Below are 17,898 nucleotides of genomic sequence, written 5' to 3' on the forward strand. Positions count from 1 at the left end.
ACCCACGCATGGCTGACCCGAGCCCCCCTGAATATTTCTCCATGGCCCCCTCTGGAGGCATGCCCCACGGTCTGAAAAACTCTGCTATAGACACACTGAAATCATAAAGCCTCTTCACCAACACAAGTGGCAACAGAGAGTTAGACAGTTTTTAAAAAAAATCTCAGAGTAGTCCTTTTGAATTAATTTTAACGCTTCAAGAGTTGTTGTATGCAGTGTTGTAGCCTTATCAGCCCCAGAATATTAGAAAGACAAGGTGGCTGAGGTACTCTCTCTTATTGGGCCAACTTCTATTGGTGAGAGAGACAAACTTTCGAAAGTTTGTCTCTCTCACCAACAGAAGTTGGCCCAATAAAAGAGATTACCTCACCCACCTTGTCTCTCAAGAATAGTTGCTAATTCTGTAGTAAAGAATCAGGACTGAGTTGTATAAGCCATAAAGTTCTTCCAGATACACCTGTATAGTGCATTGAAAATATTTTTGCTTCTCTACAATAATGTTCAAGGTAAGTTACAGTATCTAAAACCAAAAGAAAAAAAAATAAAGTACTCCAATAGCAGTTAGCACTAGCTTCAATCAAGTATGTAAGAGATCAGTCAGAGTCCTCCAGTCCCCACTGGAACCTGAGCAAACAGCGTGGGACTCTAAGCCCAGCAGCCTAGCCTCTCCAACCCCTACCACTACACGGGCAATAGGGATACATATTTGCTCCAACACCTAACTCCAATGGAATGGAGAGTGGTCTTCTCTATCTTTCTTTAGTGAAACAAGCCTGCAACAAGCCTCATAGTGGCACCCTATGTTGTATTGCAGGCTCTCAAGCTTCAGGTGCACCAGCTGTTGAAGATCATTCTAGTAGCCAAGAAAGGCTGTGAACATCTAACCCAGAAGTAGCTTCTCACATTTCTGTATCACATGAACCAAGGAACAGATTTCCGGGCTGCTATCTCCAATCACAGACGGAGGGTTTAAATTCTTCATATTTTCCCACGTTAAAAGAATCAGAGATTTGACAAGCCTTCATCCAGAGCCTGATAGAGCATTTGCCCAGGTAGGACTAGGAGTGCCTACTGAAACCAGAGCCAGCTCCTCTGCTGAACAGCCAGTGAGACCTCTGATCACAAGGAGGGGCCACTCAACACCAAGAGAGGCAGTGTCATTCAGTACACAAAGCACTGTCTAAAGGAAAAGGGACTCCTGGATTTTATTTCACCCCTAACACTGATAAGTAGAGCCCTGTGCATATATAAAAATTTGGATCCCCTTGGAAAACTAAGAGTTTATGCAACTGTGCTGACAGACCCATAATCATGTAATTTCAATCATAGCTGTGTAAAAATAGGGACTTTGTCCAGCAGCTTGGTCACAGAATGTTCTTTCAAAAACAGGAGGGTCGTCAACTAGACCTGGATCCTCTCAACCAGAGGTGGGCAAACTACGGCCTGCAGGACCGTCCTGCCCGGACCTTGAGCTCCCAGACGGGGAGGCTAGACCACGGCCCCTCCCCCGCAGCCTCAGCTCGCTGTGCTGCCAGCACTCTGGGCAGCGGGGCTGTGAGCTCCTGCCGGGCATCGCGGCGGCATGGCTGGCTCCAGCTGGGCAGTGCGGCTGCCAGTCCTGCTGCTCTGAGCAGCATGGTAAGTGGGTGGGGAGCAGGGGGGTTGGATAAGGGGCAGGAAGTCCTGGGGGGCAGTCAGGGGACAAGGGGAGGGTGGATGGGGCAGAGGTTCTGGGCGGGGACGGTCCCAGAATGGGGAACGGGGGGGGGGGGGGGTTGGATAGGTGTCGGAGTCCCAGGGGGCCTGTCAGGCCGAGGGACAGGGTCCTGGGGAGGGCACTTAGGGGTGCAGGGTCCCCGGAGAGGGTGGTCAGGGGACAAGGAACAGGTGAGGTTGGATGGGTGGGAGCTTCTGCGGGGGGCAGTCAGGGGGCGGGAAGAGGGAGGGAACAGGGCCAGGCTGTTTGGGGAGGCACAGACTTCCCTACCCAGCCCTCCAAACAGTTTCGGAACCCCGATGTGGCCCTCAGGCCAAAAAGTTTGCCCATCCCTGCTCTAAACTTCCTCACAGGCTTCAGTACTCATTAATGGCCATAGCAAGAAAAGGAATTTTATCTATAGTCCGTCATAGATTTGTACTCAAAATTAGCTACACTATGGACTTGTCTACATTACAAAGACTTGGCCAGCATAGCTACGCCAGCAGAGCCCCCTAGTATAGAAGTGGCATAAGCCAGCATAAGTTCTTTTCCCAGCATAGTTGCACCATCTCCACAAACATTAACTATGCTGACAGAAGCTAATACCTGCCCCTCTGTCAGCAGAGCAGTGAGGGCTTTGCCAGGAGAGCTATGTCAGGTAGGAGGTGTGATTTTTTTCACACTCCTAGTGGACATAACTATGCTAGCAAAACTTTGTAGTGTAGAACAGGCCTATGTAAGCAGACACTTTAGGTATCCTTTTAGACGGACAAAGACTTCAATAAGGAAAAGATTAGAGGTGAAGAAACAAAGGAAGGTTATTATAAATAGGTACCTTGTGGTATTCCACTATTTTTGACTTGGGGTTCAACCACTTGAATTGTGTCATCTTCAAGATAGAAGTATATTTTACAATGTCTTATTCTATATAGCTCTTGATTTTTTTCAGGCACTTCTTCACCAAAATAGGCATCAAAAGACAATACCTACAAAAAAGCATAAATAAATAAATATAAAGAAGCGAAGTCTTTACCCAGTGTGTTTGCAATAAAAAAAGATGTCAATAAAGGGAAGTTGTACAGATGCACAATTAATTATAAAGATAACAAAATGTGTGCATTTCAGCAGGTAGATTTACTTTTCAGAAATATAAGAATACGAATCCACATGAAATCGCATATTTTTATATTCTTTTGGGTGGCATTTTTATCACCAAATCTGAGTAGAGAAGGGAAAAAAAATCAAATATTAAGCTATCAGCAGACTACTGTCACAGAGAAACCCCATATAAGCTTCCTAAAACTGGGTGCCATTTAGGGCTGTACAAAACAATCACTTCAAAACTTACCGGGTTTTGTGTTTCAGTGAGTGTGTGAACCTCAGGGAAGGCTGGGGCTGGCCTCGCCAAACACAAATCTAGATCCTCCCTTCCTTTAACTTACACTAGTAGTAATCCTAAAATAATGTTTGTGAGTGCACTGCTCAGTAGTTTACTACAGCAGCTTTCACCTCTGGAGACCCTGACCTCTTCCATATGGTTACATGTACTAGTGAGTTTTGCTCATCTATTACTACTCATTTGTGCACATAGCAAAACTACTCAACAACTTGGCACCATTTATTGTCTTTATTCGTGAGGTCAAGCTTGGGGAAAATTGTAAAAAATGTTTGTATATGGACCAAGAGGAAAGTAAGCACAGCACAAACAGGCAAGAAAACACGAAGGAAACTTGCATAGTTTTCCCTATCATGTCCAGCTCAAACCAGTGCTAACTAGTACCTCTTTCATAAGCATTATATTTTCAAGATTTACGTAATGAAAGAATGCATTTTTAATCTGGAATCCATTGATAAAATTGACCAATGGAAGAAAGACCCTATCTATCCATTCTTCATGCCATACGGGTACTGATGGATGTCTGACTGAAGTAGGCTTCGAAATTTTTTAAAGATGTCAAAATTCTCTACATAACATAACACATAATTGCTAATAATTTGCCTTTCTTTAGCATTTCCACCAGAGACACTCAAAGTACTTTTTCAAATAGTAATTAAGTAGACTTGAGCACATCCCTGGGCAGGTATCAATCTCCATTTTTACAGCTGGGGAAATTGAGGCAGAGAAGGGCCAAGTGCACTGTCTAAGATCACACAGGAAGTTCTATGGCAAATCTCCTGGCTCCCAGTCCTGTTTCTTAATTGGGCTGTCCTTCCTGCTCTGCTGAAGAAGGATGTAACTGCAAGAGTGGAGAATCTCTCTTTACAGAAAAGGGGTTAAAATTTACCCTGAAGGAACAAAGACCTGGGCAGCTTGCAGCACTTGAACAGTACATGATAATGCCCTTCTGACTTCCACCCTTTCCCTGGCCCAAAAAAACAAAAAAATCTTAAGAACTTTAGTAACCTTGATTGCAAGTTAACAAATGAGTTAACACTTAAGCTTCAGGACAATAACATTAGGAGTTAAAAACATAACAAATCTGTAAGTTATCAGTTAAGGTTGTCTAAATAGTAAAATATAGTCTCCGATCAACTTTGAGTTGATATAGTTAAAAAATAAGGCCAAAATTCTCACACTTGGTGCCTAAGTTGGGCATTTATACAGTTTTCTAATCATGGATTTAAGTGCCTCACCTTAGGCACCCAGATGTGAAAATACTAGCTAAAATTTTTGGTGGTCAGTGAAGTAAACATAAACAATCTTAACTTTGCCCAATACCCCTCAACCATCAACCATTTCAGATGACATTACTTATGTCTTAACAAAACTGGATGTATTGTGATTCAATGGACAAGGAGACCTGTTCCATTCCTGGCTCTGCTGCTGACTGGCTGCGTGTCCACAGACAACTTTCTTCAACGCTCTGCCTCAGTTTTCCCATACGGGGACACTAATGCCCACTCATTTGTAAAGCGCTTTCATGCAAATGCTATATAAACATAATTTTATTATTACTTATTTTTAATTCTGTAGAAGCTTAAATCTTACCTCTGGCAGCAAGAATAACCATGGGAGGTGACTGGGCAGCTTGACATATGTATAGCTAGCATCTCAAAGAAGGCATGTTAAATGATGAATGAGAATTCCTCCAAGGAGGGAAAAGGGTAAGGTAAGAACCAGAGAATGGTTTGGGCTGATACTATTCCCCCATCCTCTTTTTCCTCTCTCTGTGGGAAGTGTCTTCCCCAGCTTCATTCCTGACATTCCCGACAGCCCTCCAGAACCCATCCCTTTCCAAGCCTTCAAGCCTGTCTGCCTTGGTTATTCTCATCTCCACTCAAGCTTTTCTAGCAAACCAGTGCTTGTACTTCCACTTAAATAAAGCTGGAACTAGGCTAATTGTGCAGGGCACCTGGACCATGAGGCTGCCAGTGGCTGGTATGTTCTCCAACCCCATTCGGTTCTTTACACAGTAGTGTGTTCTGTGTGCCAGAAAAACCCTTGTCTCATACATTTAGTGGAAAAGTACTTCTGTCATGGTTCCCTCTGAAGTCATGGTTCCATCATTTTCTATTTTTTCCTGTAAGTCATACAATGGTCCATTAACTAAGGCTAAAGAGGGAAAGGTTGGTAACAGCAAAGGGCAAAGAAAGATTCTGCCTTTACTTGCCGAATCCACTGCAGGAGTGGTGTAGATAAAGAATCATCTGCCTTTTGGGAAGGGGTCCTGTTGAGACAAAGTTGCTTCTGAAAGGAGAAGACTTTTGGAGGCATGGTGCATCAGACACATCAACATTGAGAACAGAAGAGAGATTTCATCTCCCCTCCCTCCCCACATCTGGACAGCACATTTCCACAGAGCACCCTTCTTCTCAGAGCTTGTAAGTGCCCAAAGGAGACATTCCACCACCAACCCCCAGGAGCATCATTGTCCCAGAGAGGAGCATGAAGAAGCTGCCGTGGCTCAGGGAGAATTTAAAACTAAGTCAATATTTCCGTTATATACACTCCAAAAAGTATTAGTTATTTTTGTTATATTACAAAAGTAGGGGGAATTTTTACTTGCTTCTTACTGAAAATGAGTTTTATCTAGATCCTTCAGACTTGGCAAAATAAACTCCTCTTGCCATAGAGTAAGCATGTCACATTTTCAGCTTCTTGATTAAACAGATGTGATTAGGTTACATTAGGGTTTATAATGAGAAGACTGTTTGCAAGCCTACCTCTGGGGCAGAGCCATTGGTCCCATAATAATGGGATGCATTATGTGCTGACACACCTCTCTACTTTAATATCCTGATCCGCACAGGAATCCAGGCAGCTGGTCCCTTGTGCCCAAATGGAATCTCACTGACCCCCATGAGAATCCGTCTAGATGGAAGAGCCCACATGCAAGGACCTCTATGCAAGATCAGGTCCTAAATAACCATTCATTACTGTACTCATATGCCCAATTGCTTTTCACTTTGTAATACTAGTTTGATCAATTAAGCTTTTTGCTCCACAAACATTGTTTCTCTTTATACCCTTGTATATGAATATGCTTATGCTTTGTAAGACTGAAATATATGTAATTGCTAAGTCATCCATTTCAATAATGCAAAATCATTTAGAAAGGATGGGGCAGAGGGGAAGAGAAAAGGAGATTACCTTAAACTGAAAAATGACTAGTTATGTTTTAAGAATAAACACAATTTAGGGTGACAAATCAAATAACTCATTTTTTCTATTGGATATTAAACATCTTAAAATATTTTGGTAGTCTATCTATCACAAAAGGAATCAATCCAATCAAACCCTTACACCCATCTGGAGTTCCAGGGAAATCAATGGCGTTTCGCACAGGTATAAAGGTCTAGATAGGCGAATTGCTTTGTAGAAGCAGAGCCTCAATTCTGTTCCAGTGGGTCTCTGAACCATACATAGCTCACCACTGGACAGGGATAGAAGTTATCAATTACATCTTGTAACTTTTCATATATGAGCTCCACTGATGTTTTTTAAGATAACCAGATAATTTCTTGGTCCCTATATATTTCACTAAAAAGAAATATATCATTGTCCTTCCTTATACTTTATGTCCTGCAAAATTCACACTGTATCCTCCAATCCCCAGTTAGGAACTTTGTGGTGGACTATTTAGACAGTTGCAGTTAGTATATCGATCAATGTAGCTACACTTAATACTGTGGAAAAATAAATGTCAACCATTGCTGTGCAGAAAATATTTTCTTTTTCTTTTAAGTTCTACCCACTTTATACTTTTTTAGCATAAATTAACCACTTGCAAAAACACTTTTATATCAGAGATCGACTTCTACATACCTGTTTATCAAATGCTACCCATGAAGGAGCATCACTTCCCACACCTCTGGGAAACACAGTATATTTAGGTTTCAGCTTTTGTCCACGCAAAGGTTCACCTCCTATTCCAGGTTTATCTTCTCCCACCAACATAGCAATTTTATTGCAGTAACCCCAATGCTGAGACTTATGAAACTTTTCTTTCCCTAGCTGTAAACAGATTGGAAAAAAGAGAATACGCCATTACTAAATAATCGTAAAAAGATGTATTTAAATCAACAGCTTAAAAACTTCCCTCAAATTAATTTTAAATGGAAATTCTAAAAATATATCATAACCAGAATACTGCCAGTCAAGTGAACCAATCCAGCTGGTCAATTCTCAATACCCATCTTACAGATAGGGATATTTGTATCCTTGATATATTTGATCATATGTAGATGAGCACGCATGAACACACACACACACACACACAAACTTTTATAGTATAAACGTAGGACATAGTACTAGTGAGGGGATTTGGGAAGAGGGGGAATTGTGCTCATCTGTGGAACCAGTTCCTTGTTCGGTCCAACTGTTGGACAAAAATTACTCCACTGGTCCTCCCTCATCTTCTTGTGTGCAGTTGCCCCTATGCCTGTAGAAGGGTGAATAGATCTCTCCTTTCCATTCTTTCCCTGCTTCTGGCAATAGGAATGTATACCCATATGTTCAGTGAGAAGCGAAGTATTGTTTAAGTGTATAAGGAGCATGTTCATGGTCAAGGAAGCATAATGAAAGCAACTAAAGAAGTACTCCTTTATAACACAGTGCATCTTCCTCTGAAGCATCTGATGCTGGCTACCTTCAGAAATGGGACATGGGTGGACCACAGGTCTGATCCAGTATGGCAATTTCTTTGTAAAAGGTTTGCGGGTTGCTACTTTTATTCTCCGTCTTTTTTTTCTGATGCTGGTCAACGGCTCTCTTGTTCTGTGTCCTTATTTTCTTATCTTAGTAGCTCCTCACCAAACTGGGAAAGGTGGTGTGGAGGAGACATAGCAGGAGAAAGCTTTCTACATTTGAGTTCAAATGGGAAATAAATATAATAAAGCTGAATTTAAAAAGATAAATTTGCAGGCAAAAATGGCTGATTTATACCAAAGGGCTCTACAGAATAGCACCACTTTGGGCACATCTAATATTTCTTATTTTTTCCCCCTCTATTACTGAAGCAATAGCTGGGGAGAAAAACACAGTTGTCAAAACCATGGCCAATAAGTGAGGGAAGTATTTTATCTAGGTAAAGGAAAACAGCTCTCAAAACTAGGTGTTGTGTATCTCGAGCCTGTCCTGAGACAGCCTTCCTGTTGTTCTGTCTGTTTTTTATTTTGGTTAGTTGTGTCTTAAATTGTTAAGTGATCAAGATTTGCTCCCATAGGAATTCTTCCGGAAATGTAACTTTTTTATGAAAACCAAATGGCCGAATAATTAAATTCCATCATGAATCTTTCACTGTCTGCTGCAAAATCATAGAGGGTTCTACATAAAGAACACTTAAAAATGGTTATATGCAGAATCATTATTAGAAGCAAACTAACCTTAAAAGGTTCTGCGAACAATAAACTTTTCAAACAAACAGTGTGTATGTGCCAGCATATTCCTTTAAGTAAGAAAGGAAGAAAAGCACAAAGGTCTCTTTACACATATACTTTGTTGGTTGCTTTGACCAAACACTGGAAGTGAATACATATGGTATACACTGTGGCAGTGACATCACTCTGACATTCAGGTTCTCTCTGGAAATAATGGATGACCAGGAAACTGAGGGATAAGCAAAGCAACAGAAGTTGCCACAATATCTATTGGCAATTTCTCTCACCATGTTAGACCTTACGGCTATAACAAAGAAGGCAAATTTAAGCTGACCATTTTCTAGCCATGTACCATCCAAGACTTCCTGCAGATTATCCAATATGTTTAGGGATGTGTGGTATTTGTTGAGGAGAATAACACGAAGAAACAGTGATGCACTAGTTCTGGTGGCACTGACTGGAGAGTACAGTGTTGCCAACACTCATCTCATGATGACGTGAGAAGCTGCAGCCCCCTTGTGAAGTTCAGCCCTGCAGGAAGCCAGCAGAGTCTTACTCCTCTGCTTGCTGGACTCTCAGGAGGGGTGAAGGAAGGAGGGAACAAAAAGCCCAGCAGCTCAATGCAGCTCCACTTCCTCCTCCCACTGTGAGAAACACGGACAGGACAGTGCCTCTGATCCACCCCCTCCCCCTGCAGCACCCAGCCTGGGAAGGGGTAGAGGGGTGGGAAGAGTCCATGGACCTGCCCCAACAGCCTGGAAGGGAGAGATGGCCCCCACCCCACAGGCCTGGAAAAGAGGAATGAAGAGAAGGACCAGAGGTGAGGCTGGGAGGGACAGGATTAATCGCTGCATAGTGGATATGCAGATGTGGGGGTGAGAGCTCCTACAGCAGGGGCCAAAATCCTCTTACCCAGTACATTTGGGAGAGTGGGCAGCACTAATTGTCACATAGACACACTGGGGATGGGCAGGGGGTGCTCAAAACCAGTCCACCGCTTGTTCAGGGAAAGCCCCTGGCGGGCCGGACCGGTTTGTTTACCGGCTGCGTCCGCAGGTTCAGCCGATGGCGGCTCCCACTGGCCGCAATTCGCCGCTCCAGGCCAATGGGGGCTGTGGGAAGCGGCACGGGCCAAGGGACGTGCTGGCCACCCTTCCCGCAGCCCCCATTGGCCTGGAGCGGCGAACCACAGCCAGTGGGAGCCGCAATTGGCCGAACCTGCGGACGCGGCAGGTAAACAAACCGGTCCAGCCCGCCAGGGGCTTTCCCTGAACAAGCAGTGGACCGGCTTTGAGAACCACTGCCATACACAATGTAATTTTTTTTTTTTTAAATCTCATGATTTTGGGGGGGGGCAACTTTTGATCTCTTGAGGTTGGCAACATTGGAGAAGTAGCAGAGAATGCATGAGGCAGCAATTGTCATGGTAACAATAGCAACATTAGCATCATTGAGGGTAATTCCAGTAAGCTGTTGAAGTCAGAGGTGCATGCATGGAATTTGAGCTGTTCCAAACATTAGTGGCACAGAAGATGAGACCTTCCCCCCCACCTTCCCCCTTCTTCTCAGGTCTGTAAACTCACTTTCAGGTCTTCTGAGAAGTACCAGGCAGAACTGTTTGAGAAAAGATGCATCTCAATAGGATCTCAAACTTTTGGAACAAAAATTCATTGGTCAGCTAAAATCCAGCTTTCTCCCTTTCACCCCACTAATTTAAAAGGGCTGCATGCCCACTGTCATCATCTCAGCTGTGTGATCAGCTGCATGGTGGGGTGTGCTTGATCTTGGTATTAAAGCACTGCATGATTGGAACAATAATAGGCATTCATGTTGCTACCACCAATTTAGGTTGGGGGTTTTTTTTGCCCTTAGCCCCAGTGGAGAAGAGAACAGAGAATACAAGTGATGGTACTGCTACCTTGAATGGAGGCAGATGGGACAGTACTAACAGCAGGAGAGTAGGATGACAGAGGGAGATAGTGCCAGGCATGCCACTGCACCACTTTCCTTACCCATTCTGGACTCAAAACAGCTTGTGCATTCTTTTTGCTGTACTTGGGCATACTCTCATGCACTAAATTGGGACATCCATTACACAGAAGATTCAACAGATGGATCATAGTTATCAGGCTTCACAAGTTTCTGTCCCAGCAAACAACATTCCCAAAGTGTATGCCTACAGCTTGTGTGGCACTGACTATATGAAGCTCAAAATGCTGCCATTCTACATGGATTAAAAATCAACCACCACATTAACAATAGCAATGCTAGTTGGCCTTTGAGACTTCCTGCTCCTGAAGCTGTGCTTGCTTGTCCTGTTGCTGTAACTACTACTAAGACATCATTGGTTCTTAATTAATCCTGGCCTCACTAGCAGGATCAGGAAAACGGAATTGCACAATATATTTTCCCCTGTTTTTCAATGGAGCATGATAAGTGCCTTAAAAGAAAAAGAAGAAGGAGGGGGCAGGGAGGCGAGTTCCTCCCTTTTCCAGCAGTGAATGTTTCAAGCTTCTGCTGCCTCCTGATCCGTTTCTACCAGAAATCATCCTACCCTCTGCAGCAAATGAAACATCAAAAGTTGCACGGTTTCTGTTAGTTCTGCTGTTTCATCCAGTGAAAAGAGGGCACTAGGGTGGATACTGTAAAAATCTATCTTTAGGTATTTATAAGGTGTATATATAAGGATTTATATATAATCCTTGAGTCTAATTAACTCGGGTGCCCAAATGGTTAGACATTGGTCTCGATTAAGTAGAATGGTCACTAACAGCATAAGCCATTTCAGTAGTAATACTGTTTTCTGGGAAGCTGCCAAGTTGGAAGGAGGCACTATTTACAGTAGGACAGGGACAGGGAATGCTACCTACCAAGTGCCAGCAACAGGGGCAGCTGTGAGATGTCCATCTTAGCAATCTATTGTGTACAGTTGATATGGAAAGAGGAAACAAGCAGAGATGAAACCTTTCTGTATGTGTCATAGCTAAGGAGAGACTGAATGCTGCTGATAGATAAATTTTGACAAATATAGAACCAGAAGGAGACTGAGACATACACAAAGATCTAAGCATCATGAAATCACTTTACAAGCCCCAATTTTAACAAATTCATCATCTCCACTGAGCTAGAATAATTGCCAAAAATCACAAAGCTCAACCAGTACCCCTGAGAGACATCCTAGTTCGGCAAATTTGCTGATTACACATGTACAAATCAAATAAAATGGGTACTTTCACCTCTCCATCCACACTTCTTCTTGCCCTTCACATAGGCATAGTAACTGGCATAACAGTAGCAGTGGGAACAGAAGAGAATGGTCATTGTAGTAGTGTTGACAACAGCAACAGGAAGCGGAATGATGGAATTAACAGCAGAAAAAAAAATAAGCCAAGAGCTAACAGGAATAGCAAGGACAAAGCCACTAATCCTTCTTATTTTGTAGGTGCTACTGCTGGAACTAGATTTCTCCACAAAAGATGAGGCACTGGTGGTAGTGCTCCTAGTAGTAACCAATGTGGTTTTTATGTTTTCCAGTATATAGAAGCAGCAACCCCCAAAAACATCCAGAACACTGCTACTGTTGCTGCTCTGCACCTGTTGTTCTCATGGTGAAGATAAGAGAAGGGAAGGCAGCTGTGGCAGGAATGGTCCAAACCTTTTTGTTAGTCTGTATATAGTATATAAAAGTATATAAAAGCAGCAACCTCCAAAAACATGCCTCTCAGCAAAATTAAGCATCACTGCTACACTACAGCAAGCATAGCCTTGGAAGACCACCTTAGTGCTGTGAGCATGGTACCATCTGGCTCTGTTGTGTTCTGTACTGTCTTGTACTAACTGTGACTTAATTTTTGAAAATGATGCATATAATTAGATCTCTCTGGACTATGTGTGTGTGTGTGTATGTACACGTATATATAATTCAATGAGTTCTAACTATATATATATATATATATATATATATATATATATTCATACACACACCATATATATATGTTCCTTATCTAGACCTTTAGTATATAAAGCCAAGTACTGTATCTAATCTGTGATAAAGTAGAACCTTCACGGTTCTCAAAGTCTGTTCAAAACTTCACAGAAGCAATAGAGACAACTCCTAACATTTCTCCACCAAGAAAGAAACCTTTACCGATTAAGCTAAAAGGAGCTCCCCTATTAGAAAGAAGATATAGTACACAATTGAGCAGTTCTGCTTCCATCCAGTGGATAGAGATGGTACACATCTATGTAGGTATTTCTAATGCATCCAGGGTTGCTGGAACTATTTGTATCATAGGGGTGCTGAGAGCCTTTGAATCAAACCGTAAACCCCTGTACATCGGGGTAGCCACCCTGTGGCTCCGGAGCCATATGCGGCTCTTCAGAGGTTAATATGTGGCTCCTTGCATAGGCACCAACTCCGGGACTGGAGCTATAGGCGCCAACTTTCCAATGTGCTACAAAGTGCTCACTGCTCAACCCCTGGCTCTGCCCCAGGCCCCAGCCCCACTCCACTCCACTCCTTCCCCCAATACCCCCAGCCCTTCTCCTGAGTCTGCCACACCCTTGCTCCTCTTCCTCCCCCCACCCTTCCCCTGAGCCTCCTGCACACCACAAAACAGCTGATTGCAGCAGGTGGGAGGCACAGGGACGGAGGGTTAGGTGCTTCTGGCAGGTGGGAGACACTGGAGGCGGGAGGGAGAGCTGACGGGGAGCCTGATACTGGGGCTCTTTGGTAATGCACATTGGTAAATTCTGGCTCCTTCTCAGGCTCAGGTTGGCCAGCCCTGCTGTATATGATAGAAATCACTTCAAGCCAGGGGGTGCACCAGCACCTATGAATGCACTCATCACCAGAGTATCTGAGGAATCATATACACACCAGCCAGTTCATTACAAAATGAAAACACAGTAGGCCAACTGTAGTAGTTGAGATAAAGTGGCTCATGACAAAAATTTTAGAGTGAGATTTACACCCCACATCCCACCTCCTAGTCTTCTCCAAGAAAAGGGCACTGAGAACAGCAAAAGCTAGCAATAACAACCAGCAGCTAAAATATCTGAAGAATGATTACAAAATAGATAAATGAGGCCACATGACTAAGTAGAATATTCTCATGAAGATTTAACTCTCTCTCTCTAGCCTTTGAACCTGAACTTCATTTTGGCACACTCACTTCCGAGTATTTACCTACTGATGTTCAAAAATATTTGATAATATTTGTGCTATTCAGCAAATTTATTATTTAAATTTCCCCATCCTTAATGGACAGATCTGAAAAAGTGGTGGCTGTCTAAACTCTATTTTCTTTTATTTTAGAGTTCATGGTAAGAACCTTGTCCTTCTACATATTTACAAACAGCCATGAATACTTATGGAACTATATAAATAATGCTGTTGTCAGCTATGAATGATGTATTATCGTTCTTAACTTTGTTTATCCCTGAAGTGTCCTGGTTTTGATTTTGGTGTTTTTTTTTAAACAGTGTATTTGTCTTTCCATTTTCCTTTGTTACATAAATAAGCAAAGTTCAAACTGTCCTAAAAACTACTGGTTGGTTACTCAGTTCTTCCTTGCTTGCTAAATACGTTCATTTTTTACTTTAGCCTTCAAAAAGAAGAATTGTTATAAATGTAACACTATTTTACTTTTGCTCAATAAATGTGTAATGAGAAGGTAGCAAACTCCAGAATTTAAGTTAAGTCTGCTTGTGACAACTACTGTGGAGCCCAATCCTACTGCCAAACAAGTCAACAGGAGTCTTGCCATGGACTTCAATGGAAGCAGAAGAAAGCACCTATGACATACCTATGTTGGAATTTTTTTTGATGTACTAGAGGTCAGTTCCCCCCCTTCTCTCCCCCAAGTCCCAGATTTGCTACAAATGTTTTAAAGGCATACTTTATATCTTTTTTTGTTTGCCGTACTGTAAGCAAGTCTGAATAAAGTTGTTCTTAGTCAATGCTAGCTTGCAGTATTACAGTATTCATGAAATTGAGAAGCACTAAAACTAGTTTGTAAATGATAATTAGTCCTCCCATCACTGACCCCTGAGGGCAATGTGCTTACTTTACAGCTGTGGGTGGATGCACAGATAAGTGCAAGTGAAATATAATTGATAGTGTGGACACTGTAGTAGTATACCACTTACGCTGGGCCCAGACTAATATTTTAATCACACACTATATAATTCTCCAGTGCAGACAAGGCCAGAGAGGATAAGTGTATTGGAAGCAAAGCCTCATATACACAGAGAAAAATACCTATTGCTGACGACAGGTACAGCTGAAACATTGTTTACCAGCAAGTATAGACAAGGACAAGTTGTGTTTGTCCTCATCTACACTTGCTGCTAGAACACATTTGTAGCAATATTTCCTCAGGTGCAAATGCTGCCAACACCTGATGTTGGCAATAAACATTTTTCTAACAATCTTCTGAAAATTAGACTTACACTCCCTTCTCCCCTGGGATAAGCACAGTCATTTCAAATGTATGGGTTTCTAGGAACATGATAAGTATAAGAGAGACAGTGTGAAGCAATCACATCTTGAGTTCAATCAAGAGCTATACTTGTGTATATTGAGAGAATACTGGAAGTTTCAGAGTAGCAGCCGTGTTAGTCTGTATCCGCAAAAAGAAAAGGAGGACTTGTGGCACCTTAGAGACTAACAAACTTATTTGAGCATAAGCTTTCGTGAGCTACAGCTCACTTCATCAGATGCATGCCTTCATTGGGGCTATGCATGCATCCAATGAAACGAGCTGTAGTCCCGAAAGTTTATGCTCAAATAAATTTGTTAGTCTCTAAGGTGCCACAAGTCCTCCTTTTCTTCATACTGGAAGTGATAATGCTGAAGGGTATGTTGTGGAAGAATATTGGGGGAGCCTGGAGTTCATTAGGGTGCACTTGGGAAGTACGTTGCAGGGGAGCAACAACACCACTTGGCTCTTTCAGAGCATTTTTCATCAGTAGATCTCAAAAGCTTTTTATCAAGGGAGCAAAGTATCATTGTCCCTATTTCCCCGCACATAAGAAAACAAAGGCATTGAACACCTGCATGGTAGATTAGTATGGTATGCTGGGGAGATACCTAGGGAGCATATAGAGAGGAACAAAGGGGGAGTTGGGAGTGTGTGGGTAGGTGGGGGTTGATTAGAAAGAATATCTAGGGGTTGTTGCATTCATGGGGCAGGTGCCAGGAGAGGGGTGCAGGGGGAGGTTGCTAGGTGCAGGAGCTACAAGGTGTGTGAGGGTACCAGAAGGTAGAAGCAGTGCAGATGGGGCTCTGATGCAGACCCAGGCGCTTGTGCAGTTGCTAGGTGCCAGGAGTGCTGGGTCAGGGGTAGGGACTCTGTGAAAGGTAGGTGTGATGGGTAAAGAGTACAGGTGAAGGGGCCGAGTGGGATTGCTAGATACAAGGGGCTCTGGTGCAGGCGTTCCTAGGTGCAAGGGAGTACAAGGGGTAGGTGGTGCAGGAGAGGGGCGATGCAGGGTGGTAGGTGCAGGGGAGGGGCTATGTGAGGTTGCCAGGGGCTATGCAGGGTTGCTGGGGAAAGAGCTATGCAAGGAGGGCAGGGTGGGAGGTACTGGGGGGGAAACCGGGGGTGGCTGGGGCAGAGTGGGTGGGGGAGGGCTAGGGGCAGGGGCTATGCACAGGGCTGCTGTGGGAAGGGGACAGGAGGGTAGCGGTGCAGGATGATGGGGAAGGGGGAGTGCCGAGGGGGCTCTGCAGGGTGGGCAGGGGCAGGGGGCTGGGCGGGATGGCAAAGGACCGGGAGGGGAGGGCGAGGAGCGGGGGCACAGGATGCGGCTGGGGGCGGGGTCTCGGGGGCGGGGCTGCCGCTGTCACTCACGCTGCGGTTGAAGGAGTTCCCGGGCAGGAGCGGTAGCGCCATGCTCGTGCCGGTCTCGAGCCCGATGCCGCCCCGGGGCTGGTGTTGCTGCCCGGACCCCGGCCGCTCGCGCCCCCCGCGCTGCCAGGCGGAGAGGAAACGTGAACGCGCTGTTTGGGCTTCTGTTGCCTAGAGACCTGCGTCTGACATCACAGGGGGAGGTGTCATGGCATCGGGGCGGGGCCCGGCCGAGGAGTGCCGGCTCTCGGCTGCCCCCTGCGGCTTTGGGGCGGTCACTGCACGTGCCCCTGCCGGCTGCCCCGCCCCTGTGGACCCAGCGCCCAGCCTGGGCTCCTGCTGCTGGTTTCCCTGGGCCGGGGACTCCTCGGGGTTTGTAGCGGGGGGCGGGGTGCTTCCCTTAAAGCGCCAGCTCCGGGAGTCAGGGGATCGGGGCGGCATTTCCGCCTGTCTTCCCCGCTTACGGGCGCTCAGTGACCAACCCTGGTGGCTGTGGAGAAAAGCTTGGAAACGTGGCCCCCTGGAAGGTGCAAAACGCACCCCCTAAAGAGAGAATCTCGTACCTTTTTTGTTTGATCTTGCACGTTACACGGTTCTATCACCAGCAGGAGAGTGAATTTGTGTGGGGGGGTGGAGGGTGAGAAAACCTGGATTTGTGCTGGAAATGGCCCAACCTGATGATCACTTTAGATAAGCTATTACCAGCAGGACAGTGGGGTGGGAGGAGGTATTGTTTCATATTCTCTGTGTGTATATAAAGTCTGCTGCAGTTTCCACGGTATGCATCCGATGAAGTGAGCTGTAGCTCACGAAAGCTCATGCTCAAATAAATTGGTTAGTGTCTAAGGTGCCACAAGTACTCCTTTTCTTTTTGCAAATACAGACTAACACGGCTGTTACTCTGAAACCTGGTTCTGACCATGAAATTTAGCTCAGTGGATTTCATTTTCTGCTTCCCATGCACTGGCCCCATGCCCACTATTTGCATTTACAGGATTAAGTGGCAATATGTAAACATTTTTAAACCGTTTTCATTGACATTAAAAAGAAAAACGTCATGATGATGTTTTACTCAAGACCTTCACTATAAGTAGTGGCGAGCACGGTTCTGAGCACAAACTTTAAGCTGATAGTGCCCAAGGGAGGTTTAATTTTTCCCCGTAAATAGGACACCCTCTTCGGGGCATTCTGGATGCTCAGTGCACGTCCAAAACATAGTCCAGAAAAGCAGCAGCTGAATGGCCTGCCTGTCCTTGTGTTTCACGTATGGATGGTCTAGCACTGTTTCATCAAAACTGTTTTTCCACAGAAAACTGGATTTTTGCCAAAAAAAAAAAATTCAGAAAGTTCTGCTTTCCACAGCAGATTTCAATTTTTTATAAAAAAAACTGGACTGCCTAGATCCAAAAAGATTTTGATTTTTGGCCAATAGCTGAAATATTTTAGCCAAAAAAACAAATATTTTGACTCTGATCTGCCACCACAGTGCCTGCTCGGCACTGTAGTTCAGTTGCTTCCTATCTGTAT

At 44.2% G+C, this 17,898-nt stretch overlaps 1 protein-coding gene across 6 annotated transcripts in view; it reads right to left on the minus strand.

The window, feature by feature from the left end:
- EFHC2 (EF-hand domain containing 2) overlaps window positions 1–16,525 on the minus strand; it is a 90,828-nt gene extending 74,303 nt beyond the window's left edge. For 3 of the 6 annotated variants that reach the window (XM_073358893.1, XM_073358886.1, XM_073358880.1), the window contains exons 1-3: window positions 16,375–16,525; window positions 6,966–7,154; window positions 2,535–2,685 (exon numbers count right to left, since the gene is read on the minus strand). In XM_073358893.1, coding sequence (XP_073214994.1) covers window positions 2,535–2,685; window positions 6,966–7,154; window positions 16,375–16,416 — 382 coding nt within the window. In that variant the 5' untranslated portion in view covers window positions 16,417–16,525. Of the gene's footprint in view, window positions 1–2,534; window positions 2,686–4,688; window positions 5,368–6,965; window positions 7,155–16,374 lie in introns of those variants that run through there. The other 3 variants (XM_073358913.1, XM_073358907.1, XM_073358899.1) reach the window with 3 other exon arrangements.
- Window positions 16,526–17,898: the final 1,373 nt, after the last annotated feature.

The sequence above is a fragment of the Lepidochelys kempii genome, chromosome 1 (genome assembly GCF_965140265.1).
Source record: "Lepidochelys kempii isolate rLepKem1 chromosome 1, rLepKem1.hap2, whole genome shotgun sequence".
Taxonomy (NCBI): domain Eukaryota; kingdom Metazoa; phylum Chordata; order Testudines; family Cheloniidae; genus Lepidochelys; species Lepidochelys kempii.